Source organism: Crassostrea angulata, chromosome 6, assembly GCF_025612915.1.
Source record: "Crassostrea angulata isolate pt1a10 chromosome 6, ASM2561291v2, whole genome shotgun sequence".
Lineage (NCBI taxonomy): Eukaryota > Metazoa > Mollusca > Bivalvia > Ostreida > Ostreidae > Magallana > Magallana angulata.
Window position 1 is genome coordinate 12557014 of NC_069116.1, and position 18550 is coordinate 12575563.

General features: G+C 32.5%; 1 protein-coding gene across 2 annotated transcripts; it reads right to left on the minus strand.

The window, feature by feature from the left end:
* Positions 1–705: 705 nt before the first annotated feature.
* Positions 706–16269, minus strand: LOC128188860 (calcium-transporting ATPase type 2C member 1-like). 2 transcript variants are annotated; one of them, XM_052860156.1, is made up of 23 exons: positions 16131–16259; positions 14164–14196; positions 12357–12572; positions 11823–11912; positions 11573–11608; positions 11328–11389; positions 11089–11197; positions 10784–11011; positions 10334–10476; positions 10027–10151; positions 9617–9714; positions 9209–9394; positions 8985–9089; positions 8487–8643; positions 6754–6924; positions 6242–6390; positions 5279–5445; positions 4568–4636; positions 4354–4470; positions 4011–4158; positions 3602–3697; positions 3042–3183; positions 706–2492 (listed from the first exon to the last, which is right to left on the minus strand). In XM_052860156.1, exons 2-23 carry the CDS (start codon positions 14164–14166, stop codon positions 2371–2373), a joined length of 2739 nt encoding a protein of 912 aa, XP_052716116.1. In that variant the 5' UTR covers positions 14167–14196; positions 16131–16259; the 3' UTR covers positions 706–2370. The 2 variants fall into 2 exon arrangements, with proteins under 2 accessions (XP_052716116.1, XP_052716115.1); XM_052860155.1 differs by lacking the exon at positions 14164–14196 and having other exon boundaries at positions 16131–16269.
* Positions 16270–18550: the final 2281 nt, after the last annotated feature.

Consider the following 18550-nt stretch of genomic DNA (forward strand, 5'->3'; position numbering starts at 1 on the left):
TTCATTATATTAAAGCATCGATCAACATATCTTGCATTCAAGAAAGAGGAGGAGAAAAGAGCTCTCATTGTGACAGCAAACTATAGTTTTGTGCGAAGAGTATCCATAATCCATTTAATTCTCAACCCTGAATTAATAAATACTACCCTACCTATCCAGAGAAATGGGGTACTCTACATGCAACATTTTGCAAAAAACATAAATAAATCATAAGCTCAACAGGTGGTCTTCTTTTCATAAATTATCAAAAATCAAAATCCAAGTACATGCAAAATGCACATCTTTGATATTTGCACAATTGTTCCACAAAACATCAATTTCCTCACTTGAAAACTGTAGGAGGAGTTATCCATACGATTAAGGGTACCCTATTTGCAAAAATATGCGAAAAAAGGACAAGTTCAACAGCTGGTATTTGTTTTCATAAACTATCAAAAACCAGAATCCTAGCAATGTGCTGATATTTGAACAATTAATCCGCAAAGCATCACCTTCCTGTCTCTAACAGTAAGAGGAGTTATATCTGTACAATACAGGTATCTTTTTGGCAGCCACTTTCCATTTTCACCATTTCAATAACCCAATTTTTCCTTAAACCAGCAACTTATAAAATTCTTTACCATTATTGATAATTTTCATGATGTTGATGAATATTTTTCAGAATTAATGCCAATCTTTACAAATAGTAAAAACATCATTGATATATTTTTTGTTTTATTTCCTTCACAAAACAATCAATTGATAAATTGCTCTGATGAATTTATGATGGAATGTCATTCTCACACAACCCTATTAAACACACAAAAACTCTTTGGAACACTGCTTTATATTTTGGAAAAAGGCATAGAAAACTCTTGATGGTATAAGTTCTTTAAAATTGCATCAAGACCGATTTGCATGTACATTTCATAAAAATACAAGTCATGTACTCTGAAAATAGCAGTATGTTAATTTTTAGTTTCCAAAAAATGACACCTAATGCATGTTCCATAGTAAAAATACTTCTAACACTGAAGGTCTTCTACGGGTAGTTACCAATTTGACATACAAAACATACACCATTTTGTAGATCCTAAAACTAGCACTTATTGCACTATTCATTCATTAAGCTAAACACCTAAGTGAGATAAATACAGTCAAGTCAACGGGTATCAACATTTAGTGACTGCCATGTTTACAGAGAATCCCACAAAGCAACATGTATAGCATCATTGTAGCATACAAGTACACATCTTTCATTACTTTTATCGCAGTCTTCTTGAGTTTCACAACATTTAAGAAAGTATCGGTACTTATGCCTTGTATTCACAATGTTTATTGGAGAAATACTGAGGCAAAATAAAGCTCATCACATTCTTTTCAACTCAACAGTTCTTGATGTAGAATTTTAATAAACATTTTGTACATATAGAGTAACACAGTCAATAGCTTAATCATTAATATAAACATTCCACCTCTCTTGTACTAACGCTGTACATTGACTTTTCTACAAATTTTTGCTATCTGCATGTTTTTTGTACATTTTCATTCCTTGGGACAACTGTAGACCATTGTAAAATTAATACACATTTCTCATTCTAAATATTTAAAAAAAAAATTAATATAATATTGTTTAAATTATGCATGCCACTAGTAAACCCTTCAATGGTGAATAAACAAATATTGGTAAATAAATGAAAATCCTGTTTTTGGCCCTTAATTAATATATAAAGAAACACTACCAGGCATTTTTTAACAAATAGACAATAGTTTCTATTGAAGAGTATATGTACTCTTATCAAACCAGTGTCAAAAAAACAATTTCTACCCCATATTGAAGGAGTAAATACCCCGGTAAATACAAATATGATGAAATATATTTAATCTTCCCACAGGTATAAACTGAACCTTTCCTCAAGTGTCCATGACTAAGGATACAATCAGGTTATATGCACCTTATGTTAAAAATATTTTCTTTTATCAATATATTTATCCTCATCATTATAGTAGAAGGACTAATTTTATCATCAAAATTAAGAAATACTGTATTAAAGCAGAATATTGGTTGAGGATTTAATTTTGTTAATTTTGTTGGAAGTATTAATCAACAAAATTAAATTCTGATTCATGACAAATTTTTAACCTAAGTATTCATAAATACAGAGTTGATACATACGATACATTAAAGGGATTACGATATGACGAAAATTAAATCCCAACGAAATTTTTTTTAAAAAGAACAAAATTTTAAGCCAAGGAATATAATTATGAGCTTCTACGGTATTTTAAACCACTGATGCCTATAAATCTGGTCTAAATTTTGTTTCTCCCCATTATACACATCCAATAATAATGTTGATATGTGTTATTTTTTGTCCTTGGGACATTTTTCTATACAAAATAATTTTGTTTTTCTGGTCCTTTCTTCCTCATTTCTTTCATTCTTCTCACAAACTTTCTAATTTCTGCTACTATAAAAACTGATGAGGTTAAAAATATCAAAAATATCAAATCTGAAAAAGAAAAAAAAAGAATATATTATCACATGAGTTAGTACAAACAACAAGGTAAAACAACTTCCTTTATCACAAATATATATACATAAACTAACTTGGACAATATTAATTAAGGGAGATGTTCAGCCATCTTGTACATTTGAAGACCAAATGTACTGTAAACATATTTTAGTCAAACTTAACCTAAATGTTCTTTTTTTAATTAAACAATTTTAACTGTGTAATGATCTAATTCATTAAATCTCAGAAAATGAATGGCTTTCTAAAATTCGAAAACATGAACACCAGAATGTATTAATATGGTACTAGTACAAATACATGTATGTGTATATATATAAGTACAAAGGTATTTTCAAATTCTGACTGGAGTGGGTGAGAGATGGAATCAAGTCTTAATTCATGATTGAAAACAACTAAGATTTTTCAAATTTTTTAACCAATAAAAGTTGCCTGCCATCTTCCTTTAATGTCTTTGTTAACTTTAAGCATGCATACCTGTATGTATTTGATATATAATCATTAGAGAGCAATGAGCATTTATCTCACCTGTTAAATAGAGGGATTCTGTTTGGAATACAGCTTGTAATGGAGGGAAGTATATCACAAGTAGCTGCCCGATCAGAGAACCCCCGACGGCTAGTAAAAACATCCGGTTGGTAAAAAAACCGATTTGAAATATTGATTTTTCCTGAAACAATAAAAGTAAATATCTAAATTAGGACTTTAAATGCGGTTGCCTTGGTATATATCCCGCACTATATAAATATAAGTCAGCAAAGTAAAATTACTTAAAATATCATTGACATCATGACATGTCAACCCTATTAAATACATTGATGATTGGCGTATCATGGTCCCCTCCCCATATATAATGGTTATACAGAACTTTACAGGGGTGTAACAGTGGTAAATTTGACATTTAAACCTTACAATACCTGTAATACTGTAATAGGAACCATACTCTTGTAAAAGAAATCTTTTGAATGAATTTAAATAAAAATGTTTACATGAACGAAATGCAGCACTTGCATGTACCTAAAAGAACTACCGGTACGTCTTGTAACAGGAAAAAAGGACACAAAATGAAGAATATGGTGGTCACTTACTGCTGAACGACAGCTGAGAGCATTAAACATGTCAAAAAATACAAAACAGGTGAAGGTCATCGTGGTGTCCCGGGGTGTGATTTTATTGTCACTCATCTGTAGAGAGAAACCATGAAATACATCAAATAAATCACTACAATACAAGTGATTCACTTATTAGACAAACTAAATGAAGCCAAGATGACTATTGTATACAAGGAAATATTCACCCGTATCTTATTTTTGCCCCTTTCTGCCTTCTTTCTACGGGCAAATTTAAAACTGGGCAAATTTCATTGGTTCAAATTATCACTTTTGAAACACAGCTTTGTCTGGGCAAATTCAAGACGGGCAAAACTGTTTGCAAGTGAAGAAAGGCGAAAATAACACGGGGGAAAAATAATCCTGTATACAGTATCTGAATGTTTACCTCTCTCCAGAACACCCACAATGTTCCTGACACAATTATACAGGCTGAGATTAAGACATTTGTGATGAGGTCAAGGGTAATGATCGGGTCCTTGACCTTCCTGGGAGGTTTTTTAATGACATCATGGTCCACTGGCTCGACACCCAGACTACAAGAAACAAGTCAATCAGACCTTACAATAAACCACCATAGAACTTTCCCTCTGATAAAACTATCCAAATTACAAGTACTGAATATATTTGAAATAATAAAACTAATTTTCTGATGCATCAATGAAAACCAGGTAAACTCTGAGAGTAATTAGTTTAAGCAGAAACTCCATGATTATTAACTAATATTATACCTTTGAGCAGGTGGACCATCCATAATGATGTTGATCCATAAAATCTGCATGGCATTTAATGGGTTTGGTAATTTCATCACAGTAGATAAGGTAATTAATGTTAATGCAGCTATACTCCTGTAAAAGACAATCATCTGGTCATTGCCTACTGCAACCACTACAAGATAATTTCTATTTTCCACATGTTTTATTCTGAAAATTTGCATGCACTTACGTGCTGAGTTGAAACCGGACAAAATTTCTAATGTTATAAAATATGCCTTTTCCCTCTTCTATGGCTGATCTGCAAAGAGAATAAAAACCCATCTAAGCACAACTTTTACACAATATAGTACAAAAGGTTAAGAATGGAGACAAATAATTAAACAATAAAATGCTTTCTTTGGTGATTCATTCGGGATATGAAGGTACTAGTGACATTAACGCGGGTTATGGAAATTTTTTCTGCAATGATCACTACCTTCATAACCCGAATGAATCATCAAAGAAAGCATTTTATTATTTATATTAACATCTTTCTTTAAGCTAATCGATAAATTGATTAGGAAAAGTAAGTAAAATTCACTAAATTACTGTTGATGTACGTAAGTAAGTTAGCTAAAAGAAACAGCCAAATCGTCTCCTGTGAGACTTTGAGTCTGACATCATCATGATTATTTCATGCAGTGCATGATTTTTCCTAGGTTGCTATAGGTTTGGACCAATCGATAAACAGGGCGTGTCGATATCCGTCCTGTCATTTTCTTGTCAGTTTCAGCCGCTGTAGAATTCGACCAATCGATAAATGGGCGTGTAGATTTCAGTCTGGCTGTTTCTCTAGAGCTATGAATTAACTATAAGTTTCCGTAAGAAATAGAGGGAATAATACTTGGGAGATGTAAATATTGTTCCATTAATCCATGAGTGGTGAAATACTATCCCTTACAGGGTGACACTAAAGTTGTCATCCACTAGAATCATGTCTGCAGCCTCCTTGCTGACATCAGTCCCTGTGATGCCCATGGAGATTCCAATGTCAGAACATTTGAGTGCCACTGCATCGTTCACTCCATCCCCTGTCATACCCACCACATGACCATTACTTTGTAGAGCCTAGAAAATGAAAAATTCATAAAAAGTAGTGTTTATCTTCAAATCTCTCTCTCTCTCTTATTATTTTTATAGCATATTCATTTGGGAGTGAACCAAAAGTAAAAGTAAGCAGTGTAGTGATTTTAATTTCTAACCTAATTTGTGATTACATTGCACTTATTTTTTTTGTTTTAAACGGTTAAATTCTTGAAATAAATGTAAAGGACTATGTGCGGTTTTATGGATTTTTTGCCCCCAAAATCAAAGTTTTAGAAAGAGCTTTAAAAATAAGGTGAAAGATAGTTAAAATCATATTGGAAATGAAGGTGTAAAAGGTTATCACCACAGTGACGTCATAATGTAGAAATGACGTCATGAAGATTGAATAATTTTGATAAATTGATGTTTTGTAGCAAAATATGGGTGTTTTCCGATGGTTTTTCGACTGGGAAACATCGAGCGCAGGCTTGCTCAAGTACCATTTTTTAGTATAATGTGAATAACTATCTGAAGAAAAAAATATGTTAAAATCGCACTTGAGCAGACCTGCGCTCTACACTTCTGAATGCAAAATATAGACCAAAAATGAGATTATTTTCATTTGTTTGCAAATTTGCGGGAAATAGGTCATTTTGGTGACGTCATAGATAAATAGTGAATGAGCAATGATGACTAAAATCAAGATTAAAGTTATAGGCATCCTCTATACAATGATTTGTGAAGATTTTATTTTTATACGATACTATTTAAAAATTGGTTGAAATCGGGGGCAGATATTTGACCATACTGCACATAGTCCTTTGCTAAATGTTATTACTTTGACAATTTTAAGTTTGTTTTTTGGCGTTGTTCTGTAGAATATTGTGACATCATTGATAATCTTCCTTAGAAGCTCAATGTCTGCCTGTTCAATCTGCTCCCCTGATAAAGACCTCCCTTCATGAGTGTACAGCCCAAGCCTAGTACCTACAAATAACACGAAATAGACTGTAAAAGTATTTAAATTTTCTTGTTTTATTTAAGAGTAAGAAAACAAAATCTCTATTTTTTTTTCATTAAGTAAATGTTCATGTTACAAAAGTGAAGTAAATTACGGTAACAATACTTCATTAAAAAAATCTTCATCTCAAAATACACAACATGCAATAGAAAATAACAAAATAAGTGTGAAACATTTTAGCACACAATTTTGCACAATGCTGATACACCTGGTGTTAACATATAACTTATTTACACATGAAATCTAGATACACAGCGTGTCTTAGAGCTCATTCTACTGGTAGCAATCACCATTAACAGTCACCAAAAAAAAAAATCAAATCAATGCACCTATGGCTTTAGCAGTTTCCTCCGAGTCCCCTGTCAGCATTTTGATGGAAACTCCCCCCTCCATAAGGGTCATGATGGCTTCCCTCACCCCCTCTCTGGGGGGGTCAATGATTCCCACCATACCAACGTATACCAGGTTGTTCATCTCTGGGCCGTAGGCCATGGCCAGAACTGTGCAGACACAGACATGAAAGTTGTACAAGTACATGTACGTGTAATATGATCAACACTAAATGCACAGTAGACAAAAAAAAGTTCAAGTGCCGGGTAAAAGACTATTATATAAAATGATAACTTTAAGGTGTAATATCCCTCTGCTATTAATTTCACCATATATTTTTAAAAATATTTCATATTGATTTTCATCAAAGTCAATATCAATAGATTCAGATGAAACAAAGTTGAAGCAATGAAGCGCTGCTAGATTTTTCAAAAATTGATAATATGTCAAATCATGATATGAAGAAAACTAGACATAGTGGTTAAAAAAGGCAAAATTTTACTATCGCAGCATGAAATTAAAAATATTAAATTTATATGAAAATAATATATAGTTATATACATTGCCAATTCATATTACAAAACATAGTGAAGCGCTGCTTTTTAGATCAGAATAACATTTTATTGTATAGGTTTGTTACAAAAATTGCTTCAATCAGCAAGAGTTACCTTTCTTTATCATCGACTATTGAAGGTTTTACATACATGTTTTACATACAGTACATGATAAATTGCCACAGTTTCTAATTTTTCAGAAAAGATTTTCTGTTTTTAAGTTTGGATAACATAATAGTAAATGGATCCATATCATTATGTTTTAAAAATGCTAAAAATGTAAACCAGAGCATTTTGTCATAACACAAATGGAGATCAAATGAATGGTCTTCCAGTAATTGGTATCATCTCCATATAGTGGTATATTGTCTTGAATAAAATGTGACATTGGTTTTTAGATTTTGATTTCCCATATCTGCTCTCTCAGAATAGAAACTCCAATATCCAGATTTAAACAAATGAAATGTTATGTTTCAAATGATGATAAGTTACTAAGTCTAAAGTTTGCAATTGTCTTGGTCACACTTCTCTCAATTATAATTCATTCACCTCTGTGAACGAGCTATAAATAGAGAAATAAAACCTTTTTTTCCATCCAAAAATTTTCTGGCCTAAAACATCAAATATGTACTGTTCATGTACTGAACTACTAAAGAAAATTTAGATATATTTTAAAATAAATTAATCAATTGTGGGGAGTAGGGATATACATGTAGATATTGCCTCATAAAAATTTGATCAATATGATTCGCTTCTTGCAATTTTGTGTAGATGCTTTCTTTACTTTTTTGCCCCCTGCTAAAAGTTGGAGTTCGTTCCGTTAAAATGTTCTTTTTCTTATTTGAATTTAAATAAATATCGCATTCAAACAAATATTAGGGCCCAGCAGCGCCTCCCTTGTTGCTACATGCTTTAATAATTGTGAGTTAACAGAAACAAAGTGAGATTTTTTTTTACAGGAGTTATCTCTCTTATCAGAGGGACATTACACCTTAAATCATAAACTTTTATTATTATTTAGATGTTGCATAAACTAATTTCTTAAGACAAGCATGTTAAATAAATTAAAATATTTTAGAATTTATTTCTAGCATGAATCTATGAAAGGAGAGTTCTCTGCATTTCATCAGACCTGTTTTGGGGAAACAACAGATACACATGTCAATGTAGATATACACCTCGTAGTCCCGCACTTCCCATCATGGAGGCTTCGTGGAGAAACCCCTGCTTGGTTTTCTCTGTCAATGGCAGAGTTACACTTTGGCTGTAGTAGCGAGAGCAGTTAGCCAGAATCTTCTCCAGGGCCCCCTTCACAAAGAATGCGGTCTCTGTACTCTGTATGGGATAGCAATTACAATGCTATTATTATGTTTTATCATGAAGAAATATGTACATAAGGCAGAAACATACATGTACTAGTTATAAGGAGAAAAAAGAAATAAATGAGAAACAAAAGAGAACAACAGGTGGATTTTGTATTTGACCTTTGCTTCAATGAATGAAATAGCTTAAGCACCCTTATTTAAGTTTTCCCAGCAAACATTACAGTATTGCTACATACTTTCAAAATAGTTGGCATATTGACTATCATAAATTTTCAGTTTATTATGACACAGGGACTAGTTTTACTAGCATTTTTTCCAGGCACATGGATAGGACTGATAATATACATGTACCTCTCCATAAGATGGTCTACACCTTACAGCCATATATTTGGTTTCCGAGTTGAATGGCATTTCTTCAACCCGTGTATAAAGCTCTCTGACATGATGTAAATTCATCTACAAATGGTAAATATTTCTTTGGATTGATTACGAACATTTTCACATACATTGATTGTTCAATTTACATGGTTTTGCATTTGCTGATATTGTATTAGGTACATGCATGTATGACCGACCTTCTGTGCTACAGCTATCAGCGCCCCCTCAGTGGGCTGTCCATGTAATCCATCCTCACACAGGTCAGCATCATTACATATGCATCCGACCTCTATCACCTTTGTTATGGAGAGGTGGGAGTTTTCCGTCACTTGTTCGTGCTGACACACGACAGATCCATTAGCGTTGTATCCCACACCTGACACCTGAAACAGGTGTTGCATGAAACTATTTACACAGGCACAGGCTTATACATATGTACCGGTATATCAATGTAAGACAATCAAATAATATAGAATAAAGCAGCACAAAATATCAATACATTCACCATCTGATGTGGAAATGTTAGAGACAGATTGCTAAAATATGTATTTACTGAGTCACTGCTCTATTGTAACAAAATGTTGAATAAATGTGTCCTTCTATACCTCAGCGTACTGGCCATCTGCTGAGTGGATTCGAGTGACTGTCATCTCATTCTTTGTCAATGTTCCCGTTTTGTCAGAACATATAACCGTGGCACAGCCTAGAAAATTAAACCCCATTAAATTATTGGAAAATACATCAATGTAGCTAAAACATTAAATAAAAGGGGAATAGTTCCATTTCATACTGATTATGTATTCCACACTCAAAATAAATTTCACTTTGACCATGACATTGTATTATCTAATAACTGGACGTTCAAAATTAAAAACCATTCTTACAGTCAGTGAGATTTCAGATATTAAATCAAATATTTCCCCAATTAAAACTCTTTTAGATTAGAGAATATGTAAAGAACTTCAGTTAATCAAAAATAAAGGCAGTTTAAAGTGAATACACGATATATTTTTACCAAGAGTTTCTACAATGGGTAACTTCTTTACAATGGCTTTTTGTGAGGCCATTCTCATCACTCCCAGAGCCAGGGTGACTGTCACAACTATAGGGAGCCCCTCAGGAATAGCCGCTACAGCCAAACTAAAACCAAGAGCACAGACTTAAAATTAAACTATAAACAAAACCAAACACCTCCTTAAAATCTTCAAACAAAAACCACAACATAGATCACAAAGAGAGGTGATGAAAAGATGTTTTGACACCAGGTGAAATAAAGATTCCAAGGTAAAAATAAATATAAAGATCAATTGATTAAGCCTTACCTGACCCCTATAGTAAACATGTCCAAGAGTCCTCTGCCCTGGAGCCAGCCCAGTAACATGATGAGTCCGATGATACAGAAGGAGTAGAAGGACAGTTGCTTCCCCAGGGTGTCCATGCTCTTTTGTAGGGGAGTTTTGGGGGCCTGGGGGTTAAAGTGACCGTGCTTGTATTTAATCTCTCTAAAAACATCTTATTTCAATGATTTCAACAAAATTTACAATTTTCCCTTAAAAACAAATACATGATCTTTACAGTTATTGTTATTCTGTTTGTCAATAAATTAAATACGCATACACTTGAATTCATATAGCATTTAACAAAACTGGGTGGGGCTTGCAGAAAACTTACTTTCCAGCTCTGATTTTACAGAATATAAACTCCATGTTTTACTATTTATAAACTATATACAAAGTGTATTTTCTAATTTTAGATTCAGCTATCAACTATACCTCTTCCTCCTGCATCATTGTAAATAATTCTCCGAACTGGGAGTTTGTTCCGGTTTCTATGACGATGCCTTTGCCTCGCCCACACCTAACCAGTGTCCCCATGAAGGCCACACAGGTCATTCCCGAGACTCCTGTCCTCTGCTCCTTTTCTGGGAGAGGGTTGATGTTTTTACCTTTTGGCATGGGCTCCCCGGTAAAACTGGACTCATCCACTGCTAAATCTTTAGCCTGTATGGGCAGAAACGTTTGCTAGATTATTACTATCAAGTCTTTCACAAATCAGTCAAGAAGTTGACAAAACTTGCCTCAAACAGGCGGATGTCTGCAGGGACTTTGTCCCCCACGGACAAAAACACTATGTCTCCAGGAACAAGGTCGCGAGCAAGGAATGTCTCCAACTTCCCGTCCCTTAAACTGTGAACAAAGCCATGTATTAGATATACCAAAGTTTAATCTTTTTAAAAGTACCTTTACATATATAATTTATCTATTTAATGGTAAATGAAAGATTTCTCACATTGGATCTGTATACACAGATACTTACCAATGGCACATTGGTGGAACAAGTTTGGATAAGGCTTCTAAAGATTTTTCTGATCTATATTCCTAAACAAACAGTTCAAGGGTCATGAAAAGTTGCAAGAATAATTAGACTCAAGTATGCATTATTAATCAACCCACAAAATACCAAGTTCTGGTAAAACAAATTAAAAGATATATTCAAGAAGTTCTGGTAAGACAAATAAATTGAGGAATTTATAAATTTAGTTCCCCAAACAATTGAGTTACCTGCACAAATGCTACTGTGACCACAATTATGATGGCCTGCAATAAAGAATTCTATACATGAAGATTTTGTGAAATCATGAGACCATTTGATGGTTAGCAAATTTTTCAACATTAGTATATACAGTATTTCACTTCACAATATCTTTTTTTTTTCTTTTTACATTAAAAGATTTTGCAATTAAGGCATTTTAGTTGGGTAATAGGATGATGAAATTCTGCCATTTTTTGGGTTGAATTTAAGGCTCCTTACCACAGTGATACTGACTGCATCATCAAACTGTTTCATTAGGATGCTGACAAATGCCGACGCCAACAGCAGCATTATCATTGGATCTTTAAACTAAAAAAACACACTGCATTTTCATTTGCCATGGTTATATATAAACAAATCTTTTTGGTCTAAGTTCCTTTACCGGTAGTTATAATGTTTGCTCTTGGAATTTCTTTGATATTTTTTCCTCAAAAAGTAAGAATTATGGATATCTTATTGGTTCAAGTACCCTTTGTTATTTTGTTTATTCTTTGAAATTCTTAAATTTTCCTCAGAAAGTAAGAATTTCATGCCTTAAAAATGATCCTTTCATGTACACAAGATGTGTTTTATCAAACATATCTCATCATTTTTGGTCTATGATTAATGAGAACACATAAAGCACTGTATTTAGATTTGTCTTGAATAAGCTCATTCTCTTTAGTATATATGCCTAATCTGACAAATCATTTCTCTCATAGAAGAGTCTATGAAACTGATTAGATGAGATTTTCACAAGATACCAGTATTTACCTGGCATATATACTTCTTCCACAAGGGGTCGTCATGGTCGATGTGAAAATCATTCACCCCATAGAATGCCCGACGCTGATTGGCCTCGGTTGTACTGAGCCCTGTGTTAACATTGGTTCGGAGTCGCGCCTCCACCTCCGTGTAGGGAATCGTGACCGCTTGTGCAGGCGGCACGGCTGACATCATGTCACCAGAATTGTCCTTTACTTGCTTCAACTGTCAATCAGAAAATGAAGAATTATCATCATCAGCATGCTGTTGTTGGTTACATAGTAAAGATAAAAGAGATCCGAATATTTTAACCTCTCTCTGCAACACATTATTGAGCTTACATTTCCATACGCCTGAAAGAAAACAGTCAAATAAAAGGAATAGATAAGATCATTATAAATAATCTAAAACATTTTTTCATCAATACTTTTGATGCCAAAAGTTCATATATTGATTGCAAATTTAGTGTTATTTCATAAGCAAAGGACGATACGTGATTTAAGCTTAAAATGACCTCATCATTATTTTCATGTAATTTTTTGTTTTCTTTTTACAGATCAACTGTAAAGTTTTTCTATTATTTTATTTTGATTCAAGTGCACACAATTTATGACATCATAAAGTTATTCTGTTCCTGCCATTTTGCATTTTTAGCATAAAACGGCTTGTTTTCAAGCAGAAAATATGGAGCAATTAATCGTTAAAACAAAACAATTTCTTCAATCTATCTAAGACTTATAAGTTACAAAACGTTTGTTCTTGTTCAAAGCATTGCTTTAAATTTACCCCTCAGGACCCCCCTTTCAGATTGGTGCATTCTTGAATGCAGCCTCTTGTATAAACACACTTCAGATTTTTTTTATCTTTATGAAAAAATCAATACCAGGAACATTGACTAACAGGGGTTGAAAATTGAGTAATTTTCTTCATTTCATTACCACCAGACCTGCAGTCCTAGCTTTTATAAGGCCAGTCTGCAGACATATGTATGGCAAGTTTTAAAGGTGTACTACATGTAAATTGGTTGCAGAAAAATTCTTGAGCTTTCTGATTAATAAACAATTATGTTTTAAAAAAAATATTCTATTTCAAATGTGTGCCTGCATGTAGCAGTACATAATCTATAAAATACCATTTCATCCTTTTATAACCTGATAATTGATTCAAATTTACTTAATCAAAAAATCAACTGCTCCTTTTATGCTATAGTCATTTGTCAATTCTTCAATACATATGCATATAAGAATGCTCAGTAAGCAGCATACACACATAACTAGCAAAGAAAACTACAAATGTAACAAATTCACTCTTGGAGTGGTGCATATTGCTGGGATGATATAGATCAGTGCTCATCCAAATCACCCGTGAATTTTAACATGCACTTATTAAACATGTATGACAAAGCAAATGAAATGCACTTGCATGACAACCATGTGTAGTATATATTCATTGATTTTCTTGATTCATGTGTCAAATTATCTTCTTTTTTTCTTTAAAAGAAATAAGCAAATTTTCATTCCTATACATTTATACTGAACATACACAGCAAATGGTGAAGACAATAGCATCTGCCTGTAGTAAGCTAGAAATTTTGGCCTGTAGTAATTTAAAAGATCCCAGGTATGGAACTTGTGTCTTGGATGTTTACAATATTTAGTATTTAATCTAAAAAATTCCATTAACAATTGTTAGGAGTAAGTAAGCAGTGTAGTTTAAACATAATGACAAAGAGTACACATTTCCTCATCCACAATATCTTTAATAATAGTCATACATGAATTTGAAAGCTACATGCATGCATGCAAAACATGCTTACCATTCTAATAGAGAAAATGGAAAATATTCCCTACTAAAGGAAACACAAAAATACTTTATAGGATTCAATGTAGAAAAAAGTTTCTAAAATACTTTAAGCTATGTTCCGTTAGTTGTAAATGTATCAAAATAAACCTCACTTCAGCTGGGTAAATAAAGTGCAGGTGACTCAATAACTCGAGTACAACCAAGGAAAACCGAGGAAAAACTTTGAGGGATCAAGAGTTAGAGTTTACAAGAGTTTGGAATTTTCCGGGTTGAATGACAGGTTTAAAATTAGTCTTACCGGATGATATGATTCAGCCATTTACTTTAGTGCTAAGCTTACGCGTGTGCTTTAACAACATTATTTTTTTTCCCTGTTAAATATACAGATTTATATGTATATAAAAACTAAATAGAAATAAACATTAAATAAAATCATGATATTTATATATTTAATTCGTCTTAATTATTATGATCAGATTCCTCAGTACCATGAGTACTATAACGCACTGGACTGCGAGACATTTTGTCGTAAATTAAATAACTGAAAATCAACCACTGTACACGTCGACCACCAGCTTTAAGAAATTGTGACTCCAGGCAATAATCGTTATAATGATAATGATGCGGATACATTAATTAATAATTTCTAAAGTTTTATAATTCATTAAGCTTACGTTTTTACTCTAAAATGCTCAAAATTATCGTTTTATCTCCAAATTATTTTTTTTTCATTTTCACTACGTCTCAAAATTATGTTAATTATCATAAGACAGCAGGTTAGGTAACAGTATGGTCAATCATCCATCAATTATCACCTTGCAGGACAAAAGTCGCCTGCATAGACATCCCCTTACACCAGTCACACTTTGAACGGCAGGAGCCATTTAAATGACAGAGCAAAGGTACATGTTTTAATTAGGTAATGCTTTCAGATACACCTTTTTTTTTTCGTTTTACCTGTAACGAATACTTGCCAGTATGAAATAATTTTTAGAAAAATTATTGTTGGAAAACAAAGTGAAGGTTTTACAAAATCCTTGCTTGGTAATTATAATGCAGAAATAAATATTTTTTCAGTGTGTGGAGTTGTTTGACATTTGCACCTTTATTAACTGTATTTTTTACAAATTAAAAAGGTGACCCAGATATGAGCTGCCGGAAGAGCAAGACAGAAAATATTAATGAAAGTGGGTAAACAATTAAGCCTAACTATGAAAATAAGTTTGTTATTGACCCCCATATTCCATTTAATTAGATCATGCATCATTTCAAATAAAAATTGAGCTTTGAATGAAACTCGACATCAAATGGAACCACGTATATTTTTCCTAGTTTCGGTTCATTGCGATAGAAGTATTTTTTGACTGGATATATTGGTAGATATAAGGGCAAAACACAGACAAATGGCAATTACTCAATATCATCAATTACTGTTATAAAGTGTTTTCATGAATATTATATTTCATAAAGTAACGCAAAATGAAAACTGTTCAAGTCCAGTTTCAATTTCACGAGAAAACGGTACAATAAAAATAATGATCATATTATTTGTTTAAATAGCATATTCCCACAATAATTTTTTCCTCTGTACCTCTTGTGTATTTTATTAATTAATCCGCCCAAAAATATTCGATCAGAAGTGATAGTTGGCGCTTGATTTGATACTGGAAAACGAGTTCGAAACTAGGAAAATGTATGGGGTGTTGAATTTACTTTCTCCGTAATTCATCCTTTATATTTTCTGAAATTGATACTACAGTTTAGAAGAAAAAGACACGTGATTTAAACAAAAAATAAAAACATTTGGAATTCCTTTAATTATAGTCGCAAGTACGATGAAACAACCGCATACTGATTCGTTTATACCGGTATAACGACTGTATTATAATTATATTCACACACATACTACTAAAGTATTTGTAGTAATTTATGAAACATTAGGTAAAAGAACACACAAAGTACTTAATTTGTTTAACTTACATGCTTTTCAGCGACAGAATAATTCTGCATTTTTATATAAAGACATAAACATTGTTATTCCCTTCCGAGGTAGACTCTAAACTCGTTGAATCGTTTGTCAACTTTTTGGTTTGTGACACCTTACCGGATATTACACAGTTTTTACCTCCATTACAAAAGATCAATTTAAAAGGGAGACGACTTGTAGTTGTATTTTGTACGAAAGCCGAATAGGGCCACATAAAAAAATATTTTTATCTCGTAATTACGAGAAAAGATCTCGTTATTACGAGTTAATTATCACGTAATTACGAGAAAATATCTCGTTATTACGAGTTAGTTATCTCGTTATTACGAGAAAAGATCTCGTAATTACGAGAAAAGATCTCGTTATTACGAGATAATTTTCTCGTTATTACGAGAAAAGATCTCGTTATTACGAGATAATTTTCTCGTTATTACGAGTTAATTTTCTCGTTATTACGAGAAAAGATCTCGTTATTACGAGAAAAGATCTCGTTATTACGAGAAAAGATCTATATAAAATGGTGCGTTTCTGAAAAAGAATTCGACTGGATCACACTTTAAGTATATCTTTTTCAATCCAGAAACGTTGGTTCAATTTTGATCAATATTTAAAAATAACAACGATCATTATTCATTTATTTCTACATATCAAAATGATTGGATTTGACATTTTATCTGGTATTAATAAAAGGAAAGAACTTTATGTCATTTTTCTATTCAACTTATATATATTATAATCCCACTCCGAAGTAAATACCAGGTAGTCTTATAGTCGTAAAAACACAGTTTTATTAGTTACAGATAAGTTTAATGACTATATAGTTTCAGTCATGGATATGGATACACAGGATTTACTCGAATTTGTGTTTTATATGTTCATACACAACCTACATGTATATTGAAAATAATTGATTTTATATAAACATTTTGGAGTCTGAAAAAAATAACACGTATCCTTCTTAATTATTGACATATAGTTCAATGAATTTTTTAATCAATTTGCTTTGCTAATTCTTCTGAAATTTCTTTGAAACTGCTTGGTCTGATTTTATATCAAATTATGCGTTTTAAACGATGATCATGCAAAGTAAGTGTATATTAATAGACATTGCAGTAGTTCATACACTTTATATAAAAAGAATAGAATAATGAAACGCGCCATTTCAAAAATAGATCTTTTCTCGTAATTACGAGATAATTACGAGAAAATTAACTCATAATAACGAGATCTTTTCTCGTAATTATGAGATCTTTTCTCGTAATTACGAGATAATTAACTCGTATTTACTCGTAATAACGAGATAATTAACTCGTAATAACGAGATCTTTTCTCGTAATAACGAGATAATTAACTCGTAATAACGAGATCTTTTCTCGTAATTACGAGATAAAAATATTTTTTTAAGTGGCCCTATTCGTCTTTCGTAATTTTGGAACAATTTTACTCATGCCTCATACTTGTTTCACAGACCAGAGACATAAAAAACTTATTTATGTTCTTTATGTCTCTGCGCAGACAGTGTATTTTAAGGTTGCAAAATTTTATCCCTTTCATTTTTTGTGTATTGTGTATGTGTACTGCAGTATACATTGATAAGATTGTAATAAATTAATAAATTGATATAGGTCATTCACGCTCCCGACTATTCGATATGTTGGTACATACAGTATTCTGGGGTATTCTGAATCATTGAATTTGCATGCAAAATATGCAAGTAACATGTTTATGGTTGTTTAGTATCAACAGAAATACATGTGTGACGTTATAAATTTTTCTCATAATAAAAATAAATACCCTACAGTAACGTTACACTTAATAATGAGGTACAGGGTATTTTATATTATGAGAAAAAATTATAACGTCAGGTGCCTGTGAAAATAAAATATAGGCTACTTTTAGTCTAGAGGGATTATATCACCACGACGGGTCACTTATTTCGGGTATTTCGAATTATAAAATAGTAATTAAACTAACAAAAAAAAAAAAGAGTACGAATTATTGGAATTCTGTATATAACTGCCAACTGTTTGCCACTTACTACAAACTGCTTACTGACAAAAAGCTTTTGCGTATGTGCTAAAAATGTTATGTATTCAGTTGTGTGAGACATTTGTGGACAGCTGATAACCATACACATGTAATATATGCAATGCATGTGGCATATGAACTATTGAAAGCAGTTCGGCAGGGCAACTTGGAGTAGGCATTTGGCAATAAGCAGTCAGAAGGTTGGCAGCTGACATTTGGCTGTCATATAAGGAATTTCATAGATCTATCAATTTACAGTGTGTTATTTTTTATTATCAAAACTATAGCGTAAAAGAAAAACAATAATCATATATATATATGTAATGCATTGACCAGCGTACATCTTGATTTTTTTTAGGTTGAGGATATTGATTGGAATCGTACC